We start from the raw sequence: 14,214 nt of genomic DNA on the forward strand, positions 1-14,214 counted from the left end.
CCCAGGTCATTTTTTACTAGCCCCCTTTCCCTAAGAGATATTTGCGTGCGTCGATTAAAATGACTCACTCCGTATATAATAAATTAATATATCTATACTAATTCGTGCTCGCTAGTTACACAGTGATATTCCTCATGAAATTGTAAGTCGAGAAGTCCCGAACCATTTTTTCGAATTATGCTTTATAACGTAGTTCTTATTAATGAAAAATTAGCCAATCAGCATTGCTTTTTAAACGGACAGATATTCTAAGAAGAGAGCGGTCATAAATAACTACATACTTGTACATGATGTATAATGCCTATTTAAGAGTAAAAATTTTTTTTCATTTCTTACTCAGGACGGCTTATACGCGTATATATTTTAAGAGTCAACTCTGATATACCGGTGCCCGTATATGCTCTAAAAGAACGGAACTGCTAGTCCCTCGTTATCTAATTTCACGCGTCGAAATAATTTAATTCGAAACCTCACGAAAGCTGGTCCAAATTTACGACATTTCATTTCTCTCCCACGCTTTCACGGTCGATTTAACTTTCAAGCGTTTTGAAATGACATTGACAACTGTATGTACATAGCGACCGAATATTTCAAGCATGTCTAGTACTGCGTAATCACCACGTGCATAAATCGTTACGTTACTTCGCGAAAATGGATGGAACAGGGAGACCTTTGAGCACAATATATGGTACATATATCGCTTGCGCCGTAATAGATTCCACAGAAAATTTGATAATCAAAGTTATCTTTTTTTACACACACACACACACACACACACAGAGTACAGCGTGTGTCCCACAATCGCAATTGTAATTTTAAAGACGTATTCCTGAGCAATAAATAAGACGAAAATCTTTATGAAAATCTAATGCGAATACATTCGCAAAAAAATAAGGCAAAAATCATAACACGAAAATGTATGCAGTCGTCCCTAAGCATGCGAACTTTAGACTATCTGATTCGTTTACTATAAATACTTTCCATTTGAAAAGTATTAGTCTCGACATTTTTTTGTATTAAGATTTGCGATTTCTTATTTATGGCTCGGGTATATGTTATTAAAATTACAGTCGCGAGTTGTGGAACACCCTGTACACATGTATATATATTTTTCGCTATTGACATAATATTTTGCTAGAAAATAATCGTTTCTCAAAATAAATCTCTGAACGAAAGAAAGAGTAAAAATGCCCTTTTTTCTGAAATCGTCCATTCGATTATTCTAAACTTTTTTTGCGCGTAAGTCTCGCGTGACACTGTCTGCGCCTGGCTGTAAGAACGAGCCTGAGATGAATGGACGACGATGCGAGAAAGTGGAGATGGGAAGAGGCTGAGAATGAATGAACAACGTGATCCGTCACGGCTGCCTGGACGCGGGCGAAAGAACTCGAGACGAATCGCCCGATCGCGCATTACTTGATTTCCTGCGATCGAGCAGAGCCACGTCGCGCATGGGTCCCCGTATCGCGTCAGATCCCGCGTTTTCCCCTCTCCCTCCTCGCCAGAAAGGGGTATCGTGTCAGTTACACGTTAAATCGCCATGGTACAGGGGAATGTATGTCCCCCTTTATTTAGTCCGAAATGGAGGGAGGGAGAGAGAGATGCGCTCGTCTTCGTCTCGATTGCCGGTTTCGCGGTAATTGATTGAACGTCCAACAGGATTAAATGACACCAAAGCAAATGATACGGGATGATACAGGAAAACGTTCTCTTTTCAACCATATAGAGAAACAGTAAAAGGGGAATATTAGTGCTTCAAAATCAAAGCATTGAAGCATTCCCGAAATTAAAATTGCTGAAAATATTTTTTTATATTGTATTAATGAATGATGATGAAGTTTTTAATTACCTGGAAGTGGAGGTATCAAGTGTTAGAAATATAACCAGAGAAGTCGAAAGACAGGTCTGTGAGGCGGCTTAGAAACGTTATTATAGCAGCACAGATTTGTAAGCACACAAAGCAAAATAAGGATCTACAAAATCTGAATAAGACCGATCCTCACCTATGCAGCTGAAACAAGAACAGAAATATCAAAGACAACAAGAATCGTGCGAACAACAGAAATGGAAATATTAAGAACCATTAAAGGCGTAATCCTTAAAGACCAGATTAGGAGCGAGACAATAAGGGAGGAACTTGATATTGTGAGGTGGACGAGAGCACGGTGACACTGGAGAGATTACATCGATAGAATGGATAGCGAAGTAGACAAAAACACAAAAACCGAACACGGCCCAGGAAGGCCATCAAAACGTTGGCATGAAACCTGGACGTCGGGATCACAGGAGACATGAAGAAGGCAGTGGAAAAAATCAACTCAATCTAGAAACAAGAAGAAGAAGATATTCCACAGATAAATTTAGTATCGCCAGTAGTTTAAAAACCAATGATATGTAATTTTAAACGACCTACACTGGCCAATGTTTTTATTTTAAAAAACACACTACAACGTTTCGGTCCCGGGTTTGGACCCTTCTCAAGTAATCTGTTCACGAAGAAGATATTATTAGAGACAGCGATCATGTAACAATAACTAGGAAATTATTCAACATTGACAATTAATTTCTATTCCAAAAAACTTCCAAGAAATTCTGGAGAAGAGATGCGAACAAATAATAAGACCACGTTGTTTCCAGTTAATCTTAGTTGAATAATTTAATTCAAAGCGCCGGGAATCATCAGTCATACTCATTGTCAGTTTAATCAGACGCTAAATCGGATCCTATCCTTCGATCGAAAAATACCAAGCGACTTTTACACTCGTGGGAAAAATCATCGCGAATAACAGGCAGAGAAAAAAAACAAGAGGCATCTGCAGGAAGTTGCGCATATGGGAATCGCTTTTAAGGAACATTACGCGCCTCTCGCTTTCTTTCTCGCCGGTGAATCGCGATCCGGATTTCGACATACGCGCTGTAATCATCTGCGTGCCACATGCTATTCCACAATATCGTGAGAAGCGTTCGCTCTTTTTTACCCACAAACTCTATTTTAATTCTTTTTCTCCTGCTTTCGTTTCGTGTGTATGTATGTACCTATAATTGATGAATATTTTTGCTGCTGATAATGCAGGTCGCTTCAGCTAGGAAGGTATGTTATCGACTAGATCTGCATTATCAGCTTAATTCAAAGAAGTTGGTATCATAGTAATCTTCTTTATTAACAATTGAAAAGTAATCTTATTACATTTTTTATGTATATTTAAAATTATATGGATCGGACGAATAAATTATTGCAAATTGTAAAATTTAGTTTTCGACGATGAAATTAAGGCTAATGTCAATGTTACTTCTTACACAATTTAAAGAAATACGTTTATGCGTTCAAATAATTATTTTAATCAAAAGTACATTTAAACAAACATATGAAATAAGAAAATTCAGAAAATTGAATTAAATCTCTTTGATTAGTGTTTTTTAATTTCCATTAACATATTGCGTGGATATGTTTTATGAGATTGCCGCTAGATGGCAAAAGAATTCCATTACTTTGAATCCAACTTTTTACTTTAACTTTCCTTAGTAATTAATAGGGGTATATCTTCGGGGTGGTAGGCACTAAGACACTTATTAATTTTCGACGAGAAAAATTACGGGCTAGGACTAGATCATCATTGAACCTGGGACCTTTGGCTTGCCAAGGCCCTGAGTTCAATATGCTGTGGATATTCGTATCTACACATAATACTTCATACATATACATACATATGTATGCATTTTGCAAGCGGTACTGTAATAAATATGACAAAAGGTGAAAAGAAGAAAAACTAATGAGCTGAATCAAGATAGCGAAAATTAAGGGTTGTTTTTAATTTATTTATATTCTTTAATTTAAAAAATTTAATCTTTCAAAATGCTTATATTTTGCCATATTTTTATAATAATATTTGTATAATAGTAAGGTCACATTAAGACCCGGATTTTCCAATGTTACTCAATTTTAACTTTAGTTTAACTCAAGAAATAACGAATGAGTTAAATTAATATTAAAATAAAGTGACGTTGGAGAAATCTGAGTCTTAATAATTGTTTAATAATTACAAATCAATTATTGTTGTGACTTTCCGTAATTTATTGTATCTCGTTTTAGGAGCGAATAGAATAATTAATTATTTACTTAATAATTATGATTAAATAAACAATTAAGATACGATCGAGAATCCACGATATTGTCTTATTTATTCAAGATAAATATCTTTAAAGAAAGGACTTTTCGCTTCTCATGCGAAGGTAATGATAGAAACGAATTGCCTGTCGTCTTTTACTGTATCATCTTGAACGGCACATTCGTCAATTATTACAAGAGCCGGGCATTCCTTAAGTAGTAAATAATTATATGGTTCATCATACGCGAACCGAAACTCCGAAACGCGTCGCTGATTTGCGCGACGCGATAAAACGAGACACGCTAGCGCAAAGAGCGAGGTAAGGGGGAGGGGGCGTCGTTTCCGGTCGGCCAGGTAAGCGCACCGGAAGTTGCCGCTCCGAACCATCGTACTCTGGCCAAACGGTCGGGAAGATTTTCAGATTTGTACCCTCTGCGCAGTGGCCGTGAAGATCGTAGATTTTGTGTCGCGGGGCTCTCCTGCCACAAAAAGTCATCATGTGTTATGCTCTTTATGGACTACAATTGAAGAGGGAAGTGAGCGAATACGGGAAAAAGCAAGACTTTATAATTATATGTTTGAGGGCAAGGAAAACAAGTGATTTAACGTTTAAAGTTACACGTAATCTATCGCGTAATAGTGGCTGTTGCGTAATATTGATAGATGATATCAGTTTATTTTTATTATCAGTTTTAGAAATAAAGATCCCTTTCAAGAAATTCTGAGTAGGTAAGACCTACCAGAAATTTGTCAGACAATTTTGCGATTAAAATGTCGTGTCGAATTGATACGTAAATAGAATTCGTCGATTAGGAATACTGACAATAAGTCGATTTGAAGTACAAATTGTGTGAGCCTGGATAGCTCAGTTGGAAGAGCATTCGCCCGGCAAGCGGAAGGTCGGACAACTTCGAACCCTAGTCTAGCCCTTTATTTTTCTCGCCGAAAAATTAATAAGTTATTAGTGCCTACCTCCCCGAAGATGCACCCCTATTTATTACTATGGGTAAGTAATCTTCACCAAGAAGCTGTCGAGTCCTGTCATTTCTTTCTCTGTGCTCAATTCGTAAATAGCGTCGTTATAACTGTGCTCCATAATTATACGAATATGAGTCTACAGAATAGACGATTTCGAACGTACTGGACGTAAGAATTCGAGGGTTTTGACCTTCGATATGTCGATAACGGGCTGTTACTAGCATTATATCGGCTCGTAATGTTAAAACAACGTTCATTTCCGTCGATAGCGATTTAAATCGGCTGCAGCTGCTCGCAGCTCGTTAATCTACTCGTTATCTACTAACTGAACTCCATTGTGAAAAAAATACCAATATCGGTATCCGCTACGCGCGCGCTCATCCGTTTTTGGCTATCAGCGCCCCCCCCCCTCTCTCTCTCTCTCTCTCTCTCTCTCTCTCTCTCTCTCTCTCTCTCTCTCTCTCTCTCTCTCTCTCTCTCTCTCTCGCTCGCTCGCTCGCTCGCTCGCTCACTCACTCTCACACATACTCTTCTCGAGCTTCAACTAATCTCCCGCCTAATAAAAGATTATTATGCATCGTAACCGCTGCGCCTCCAGGCGTTAATTGCTTCCTGGCGTCCGGCATAATTACCGTAACATTGGTATAATTACGCGTTTTATCCCATAAGCGAGGTAATCTATGGAATCGTTTCAATGAGCGAGTTTCAAGTTTAATATCCGATTCGTCGAGTAATCCAATTCAGCCTACAATTCTATTCCGCTCACCAACTCGATTCATTCTCCGATCCCATTCATTCATACCGTTATTAGCGCACGTAATACAAAGTATCGTTCAGCTCGCGAATTTGTCGATTTGATCCTCCGGATTTTCTTTTTCCGAGAGAAAAATATTGTGTACGATTGATTTCTCGCATTGCCGTCGAGGTGACTACATTGTCGTCGACGTGTCTATTCTGAGCGACAACCGCAATTTTAAAGGGACACATATGTAAATAACGAGGGTGGGGGGCGGAAGGTGGCGAACGGCGTGACGCTTTCCAATTTTCGGGCGCAGGAAGTTGAGCAAAATAACGAAACAAAGAGACCTGGACACAAAGAAACGGGAAGCCTCGTCGACAACGAAATAAGTCGACCACGAAAGGACATCCGGTCTGTCTCGTTCTCTCTTTCCGTCTCCTCTCTCTTTCTCTCCTTTCCCCTGTCTCCCTCTCTCTGGTTCTCTCCCCCGGTTCTCGCCACAAACTTACGTTTCCTCTCGGTTTCCACCTTCCGCACCACCTGTCGTTACCATGCGGATGCCAAGGGCTCACCTTGCTCTTGAAAGGCTCGTGTGCGCGAGCGAATTTCAACCTCGTAAAGTGTAAGGCATTGCGTTCGTCATTGCAGTTGGTGCTGCGATACCGGAGACCGCCATTTCCCCATTAGAATTTACGCTTTTGTAATCTAAATAGGAAGGAATTATTTAGAATTTCCTACCACTGACAATTATCGACAGAAGCGGACCTAGTTCCGCTGAGTGCTGAATGTTGCTCTCTAAATTTTTTGGAGTGGAATCTCACTCTTTTGGGGTAGATTTCACTCGAAGACATAATGAAAATACTGCCAGTTCGAATAGAGTGAAATTTAACTTTTTGAAAGAGTACCATCATACACGCTTTACTTTGATTGATTCGTCAAGTCTGAAAAGAGTGCTATGTTTTACCTTAATCGATTATTGTCAGCAGTATCAAATTCATAGGCGAGAGGCTTCACTATTGTTTCATCGCATAGAGACTGCATTCTAATTTCACAGCCAGTACCGAAAATCTTTATGTGAAAATAATTTATGTGACAGTTTCACTTATTCTGCTGACTGTTGCGGAAGAATCGTCCAGGCTTCTGACGGGGTCTCCCTTATATGCTATTGTGATCTTACTTACTAGAGACCCTCTAATCAGAGCCAACAGAGTTGTCCGCCATGTTTAGTCAAATCCAACGAGAGAGAAAATTTCACTATAAAAATTTTTGAGAGTGCGCAGTTTGTGCGAATGCGCTTACATCCAGCACATTCAGCGGCAAAAGACAGAGTATTACGCATTATTGGTCGCCAATAATGTATACTGGCAAGGGCATCTGCAGGATTTTTTTTCAGGGGGGAGACATATTTCAAAATGTTACTTCTATTTGATTTCAGCTATTTTCACATCACATGTTGCAGACGTGCGTCACGTTTCAATCTAGCGTCTCTCTCTTTCTTCTCTTTAAGAAAGAAAGAGCAAATGTTTATTCTCGATTCCAAGGGGGTGAGGGGGAGGCAAGTGCTCCCTTTTGCCCTCCCTTGTGGGCGCTTCTGGTTGCTGGTAGCGCACTCCTCTCAATGCCTCGCCGCGCGCATAGCAACCGCAATCACTGACGCCGGGCTGTCTCTTGTCACCGAATCGCGCGGATACATGTTCGTCCGCGGATCTTTATTAATTAATTTCTCACTTATTATTGCAAACAAATCGACTTCAGAGGACTTTGCTATTCAGGTTAACCTGCTCCGTCTGACCCATTGTCAGACACTCGACGTGTGTTGTCGTAAAACTACTTCTACCGCCGATTCGTGTGACGGTCCACGAAGGTTCAAATTTACACAGACGAGGGAAATTTTCACGAAGAATGGATTTGCGGCCAACATTCCGCATTGGAGTCCTCGGGACATTCAATAGGGGTCCCGGCGCCAGTCGACCCGGCTTCGGCCTGTCGGGGAAAATGCAGAGCCCGTCGAGGGAACCGGCCGTAAAACATCGAAAAGCACGATCTGACCTAATTGATTGGGGCTAGAGGAGAGCACGCGGCTTCGGGAAGAATCGAGTTTACGCTCTCGATGGCGACTACGGCAACGTTTTGCGGTTTGACGGCTGGGAGTTTTAAGAACGACGGACCGATGCGCCCCTGCCCCCCTTCCCACGGGGTGACGGACGGGGGCACGGTCAGGACCGTCGAGACGGGGGTACGGCGCCGGGTACGACGCAATGACGGATGTCAAGTAGGAAAAAAAGGCGCCCTTTATTGCGCGCCCGCCGTTTGGTTCGTTCGGCGCCTCGGAGATGATCCCTTTAAACCGAGAAGAGGAGCACGTGAGAGAATGTATACGAGAGCACCGCACCGAATAAACACGTAGTGCCTATTCCTTTTGTGTTTCGCATTCTCAGACGATTAGAACAATTTGTAATCTTAATGTCGGCGACTTATTGTGCGGCACTGTCGATGGAGCCTCCGTTAACGCACCGTGAACACGTAGATCACAATTCTTCTATTGAGATTTCAGACGGTTGCTGATCGAAAAATGGAATTCGGTGCGAAGTCGACGGATGCCTTCGACGTTGAAAGGAAAATATTCACTTCTCCTTTCTTCGGAGAGGATCGCGTAGCTCCGACCCGATTGAATCTGATCGCGTTCGAGGCGTTTCCCTCGACAGAGGCGGGAATACGAGACACTCGCTCCAGCTTTTCTCGCGTTACAATCCAAGGTTTTTCGCGCCGATGTTCGCGTCCCCTTCCCTCAGGCTACTCTTTATCCGGCACTGCCGAGGCACGGCTCGCCGCTTCAGTCGAGCGCGCTCAGTCGCGCCTTCGCACTCACGGCGCGAGGTCACGCGGCGCCCCGGTCGTGTTACCGTCCCGTACCGTCTCTCGCGCGTTGTCCTCTCGCGTGCAGCGCAGTCGCTCGCGCGCGTTGGCACCGTGTGGGACGCCGCCGCCGTCCTCTCCGCGTGATCGCCGACTTTCTATTCCGACCTCGCTCGCCCACCAACGTCGCGCGAATCCGTTCTCGAGAGTCACGGCGGAGCAAGAGAGAGAGAGACGGTGAACAGGTTGCGTCGCATTTTGTTTCGGGAGTGTGAAATTTCGAGTGGCCGACCACGAAATGACAGCCAGCATGACCGGCGACGGGGATCGTCGGCGCCGGACAACGGCGTCCGCATTCAGTCCCGATCGGACGCTGTGAGATCTCGCATCGTTTTTTTTTTTAACACCGGCCGTTCTCTCCGCGCGGCAGACAGAAAGAAAATTTGATCGAGAGAAATCTTATCTCCACGTTGCTTCGAATCGACGCGCGATTTTCTTTATCGAGAAGCGTCAGCGCGCCACACCGCAAGACGACGGAGTTTGGATTCGACGCGGCGCACGAAGTTCGCGCGGAGGTATCGCCGGCCCGCACGACACCAGCTGACAATTTCACTCCCCTTCGCCGGTCGCGGAGTCCTTTCCCCGAAACACGCGGGCGCCGACGGGCACGTGCCTGGGCGTCTCGCGGAGGCCGTGTCCGCAGGACAAAAGGTGAATTCTCTGATCGAGGACGAGATCCAAGCTCTTGATCCCGACGAATCCGAAGCGGAGACTGTCGAGGTGGAATACCGCGGTATCATCGTACCGAGTGAAGTCGGCTGCGAATCCGAGCGCGCAACATCGATCAATCGAGGAAAGTCGTCTCTTTTTTTTTTTTTTTAAACGGCGGATACCAACGTGACCGCACGTTATGATGGGGGTACTGAGGTGGAGGCACGATCTCAGATCGGAGGCCGCGGCGCAGCAACAGCAGGAGCAGCAACAACAGAGAGCGGAGCGATCGGCCGGACACGGCGGTCACACGCACACTTTCCCGAAGCTCCTGTCGCAGGTGAGTCCCTGCCCCCTCGTGTACCAAAGAGCCGCTGATGATCTGGACGAGAGAAATTTCTTCGTTATTTCGAGCGCCTTTGAAACATGTGATTTCGAACGTAATTAAATTTTCACCACACGTAGGATAAAATCGAAAAAAAAACATCTTTAAGTATGAAAAAAGTGACGTAAACAACGTCTATACTGTATGAGCTTAATTTAATTATTAATTTCTGCGCGGCGATTATTAAGGCTACGTGCTACACGCTGCCGCCGAATGAAGAAATCGTGGAAAGCGCTTCCAACTTTTCTCGAAAACGGTTTTACAAGGACGACTTGGAAATTTTTACAGTCGACGACTGATTAATAGAGGAACAAAGTGGTTCGCCGTGTTTTTCCTGATTTTGAGAAAAATTACAGTTTTATTTACCATGCAAAATTTGCATTGTTTTTAAAATCAGGAAATACCCGGCGAACCACGTTGTTCCTCTATTAAAATTGGACGTCGACTGTAAAACTTGAAATGTCAACTCAGCCAGCAGCGTTCAAACTTCGCCTGACGTATAGAAGACATTCCCACCTTTCTAACGATGTATAGTTCCGACAATTAGCGCCGCGCGTTGAGGCGGGAGATTTTAAGTCTGGGCGGAAAATTGTCGGACCGCGCAGTTTCATATCTAAAAGTTGCCTTTCATAAATTCCTGTTATTTCGCAAAGTAGACGGTCACTTTCGGAACACCCTGTATACTGCAAATCAACAATACGTAGTAACGTAACGATATTAACAAATATACAAGCGAATATATTTGAATAATAGGCGAAATATCGTTACGGTGAATGACGTACGCAAAACGCGAGGGATAGAGGTACTACAATGTGCAATATTACGACAATACACGCGAGCGCGAAACTCGAATGTGTCGGACATTCGGGCACTTTGAATATTTACGAGCGCCATTTTCGGTCGTAGGAGCGCGAACGTCTGTTTCTCGAAACGAGACCGCCGCTCTCGTCTCTTTTGTAAACGAGAAAATATCATAGCGGTTTCCTTACGCGTCTAAGAATGCCGACGTTGGTAACGAGCCAAGCCGCGATAGAAGAGCAGCGCGACGTCGCGAGGGACTAGAAGAAGGAGCGGGAAGAAAGGCACGACGTATCGGCGAAACGAGAGCGTTAACTGTAACTGCGGCCCGGTGGTCTGTTCATTTTCCTAGCGCGCGACCCGTTACGCGCACATAAAAAAAAGACTCATTTTCCCACGAACTCCTTGCGGTTTCCGCACGCCCGTCGTTTCTGCGTGGCGAAAGGGGGATGGGGACATCCTATATGCGGATTCGTTGAGGGACGCATCGGGGGTTTTTGTTTTCCTAAACGAGCGCCGGTCGTTGCTCGGTTCTAACTACGGTCTTACATACAGGTCTGGAAACGACGGTGGTGGGGATTGTCTCTATTAACGTTCCCGTTTTTACTTCGATTTTTAGCCGCCAGGTGCACTATGATAGAGAGCTAACATGTACACGCACCGGCATAAATGCTGTCCCTATCCTTGTGAGGTGCACGCACACAACTAGAGTCCCTGTAGTTGTGTGCGTGCACCTCACAAGGATAGGGACAGCATTTATGCCGGTGCGTGTACAAGATAGAGACAGAAGTAGCATAACTTTTTTTTTAAGATCTACAAGTCGGGCTACCTACATCTTGCCTTGTGACCCGCATTAAGCATGTTCTCATATACTCTTTTTTTTTCTTGCACGTATCCCTCAATAGCAGCGACCCACAGTGGCAACAGCACGAACGAAAACTTAACCTAACCTAACCTAACCCGTTAACCTAACCTAACTCGTTAACGGAGACACCCCCACCACTCGAAATTCAATGCCGTTTTCAGACCTGTGTATACGACTGTGGTTCTAACGCGAATGCAGATGTCGTACGATCATCTACTATAAATTATTATTTCACTCGCCGATTATCAATCGTGTTAAAGAAGCATCTAACGTTTTACGAGATAAGACCGTAAGGGTTAAGGCCTGTGTTCACGATGCTAGAACTTGGTCCAAGTTCCAGTTTCGTGAAATGTGTACAATCACTTTGTAGCTATGCCATAAAAGCTGCAAGTTGATTGGCTACACTTTTCGCGGAACTAGAACTTGGACCAAGTTCCAGCATCGTCGACACAGGCCTTAATTTACACAGGAACTTCTCTTGGCAAAGTCAGGTAGCAAAAGGGCCGCGAACGTTTCAATTGTTTCACGATTCCGTCTTTTGAAAACGCGACGTCCACGCTGATCATCGTGCACGTATCAGGTGTAATTGCTGGGTGGATAGAACGGTTGCTACTTTCTTAATAAATGAGCTAGAAACGCGAATTTAGACTCTGAATGAGAGCTATTGTTATACTATGCTATACATTGTACATACATGGAAGTTTGACGATATCGTAATTATCCATTGTGCATGAGCGAAGGTACACGGAGAGAATTTTTTCTTAAAACTTACCTGAAAATCATGTAATCGCTGGTTTCAATGGTAAAATGTACAATTTAAAAACTCATAAAATTCTTTGAAATGCCATGTTATTCCACGTGATTTTCGGGGTAAATTTTAAGAGAAAATTCTCTCCGTGTAGTAACTTCTCATTCTGAATCTAAATGAGCGTGGCTAAAGTCATAAAAAAGAATTGTTGTAACCCTTCTATCCACGACTATACGTTCGAAGGGCCGCGGCGCTCGACCGGCGAATTAAATGCGATCTCTTAACAACCAGCTAGCACGTGCTCGACGACAGGCATTTTAATTCTCCGCAGAAGACGCGGCACAGAGCCCCGATCACCGAGAATTACGGTCGCTTGATAATCGGCCGTCCTCTCGATTTAACCGCGCGCGGCCAATTATCGTTCCCTTCCTCTTTTTTTTTGTGCCTGACCTCGCCATGAAATTCGTAATCGGCTGTTGCAGCTGTCGCGGATGTTAAATTGAACGAGCGTCGCACGCAACGATCTTAAAACGTCTTCATTGAGAAATCGGAGAATCTCTGATCAATCAATGTGGAAGTTGGAAACTAGAAATAGTAGTTTCTTAACCGAAGGACTCTCGGGCGAAAATAACGGAGCGTACATCGCCGGAGACTGTTCAATAAAGAAACTTCCGCTACGTATGTCATAACTTACATAATCGTCAAAGTACTACACTTTAAGACATCAAGCAGTTCTTGGGATGATTTATTCATAGCGTGCTCGCGAAAGAGAGCACCGCCGGGAAGTTGAACGTATACCTGAACGCGCCTTTGAAACTATTATTATTTATAAACAGCAATGCCATGCGACAACTTGTACAATTAACGGGGCGCTCGAGTCAAGATCTTTTATTCTGAATAACTTCAGGAATTTGCTATTAGCAGGTAGCGCGGTAAATCTGGGACACTTTGCATATACATTTTCTTTGCCTTCTGCAAACTTATTTATTATATTCTTGTACATATAATGTACAGTAATATATGTATTCTTATGCCGTAACTACGATATTTTCTCAAATTTTGCACTTTTCAACTTCGTAGTTTTCTTCAGGTACTTTGCATGTATTTAAATTATATTTTTTTCTGCACAGTGCAATTACACTCCGTGCTATGTGTTACACGCTTCCATCGGTAAAGAAATCATGAAGATTGTTTCCAATTTTTCTCGAAAACAGTTTCACAGAATGACTTAAAATTTTTACAGTCGACGTTTGATTAATAGAGGAACAACGTGGTTCTCCGCGTTTTTCCCGATTTTGAAAAAAAAAATTACAGATTTTGCGTGGTAAGTAAAAATCGAGAGAAACGCGGGGAACCACTTTGTTCCTCTATTAATCAAACGTCGACTGTAAAAATTTTAAGTCCTTCTGTAAAACCGTTTTCGAGAAAAGTTGGAAGCGGTTTTCAAGATTTCTTTATCGACGAAAGCATGTGACACATCACGTTAAGCATAAGGATGCTTGATTAGTATTATTATTAAATTGATTGTCAATTTAATTATATATGCTACAATATTTCGACTTCAGCTTAATACTGTGTTTCAAGAGTGAAAGAGTTATCGGCGCGCAGTTGCTGTGTTGAAAAAAGGTGTATACGCAAAAGTATTATTACACACCATGATCGTAATAAGCCTTGCTATTATGTAATTTATTTATATATGACGGTCGAGTTCACGTATTATTATATTTCTGTTTACTGCCAATATCAAACAAATATATCGTGCGGCAGAGAGACAACGACTCGCTCCATCTTTTAGATCATCACCGAGGATTTAGGTGTATCCGCGTGCAGCTTTAACTCACGTCTACATCTTCTGTCTTTCGACAACGTGCTTATCGCGCTACGTCACCTAGTCACTTCGTCTCATCGAGGCGAGGCTTCGGCCGCGACTGGGATATCCCGAGCGGTCGTCGACGCGGGGAATTCATCCGTCGTGGTCTTCGAAAGCCGATCTTTCCGCGTCGCAAAGAACCTCACTGTTTCTCCATC

At 43.2% G+C, this 14,214-nt stretch overlaps 1 protein-coding gene across 8 annotated transcripts in view; it reads left to right on the forward strand.

Moving 5' to 3' along the window:
• The window catches only part of LOC105565248 (rap1 GTPase-activating protein 1-like), a 150,714-nt gene that overhangs the window by 101,468 nt on the left and 35,032 nt on the right, over nt 1–14,214 (forward strand). Inside the window, exon 1 of one of the 8 annotated variants that reach the window (XM_012018286.1) lies at nt 8,650–9,730. The exons of the other annotated variants lie outside the window; for them this stretch is intronic. Coding sequence (XP_011873676.1) covers nt 9,590–9,730 — 141 coding nt within the window. The 5' untranslated portion in view covers nt 8,650–9,589. Of the gene's footprint in view, nt 1–8,649; nt 9,731–14,214 lie in introns of those variants that run through there. 8 annotated transcript variants of the gene reach the window in all.

The sequence above is a fragment of the Vollenhovia emeryi genome, unplaced genomic scaffold, assembly GCF_000949405.1.
Source record: "Vollenhovia emeryi isolate VEMERY1.0 unplaced genomic scaffold, V.emery_V1.0 DF939154.1, whole genome shotgun sequence".
Classification (NCBI taxonomy): domain Eukaryota; kingdom Metazoa; phylum Arthropoda; class Insecta; order Hymenoptera; family Formicidae; genus Vollenhovia; species Vollenhovia emeryi.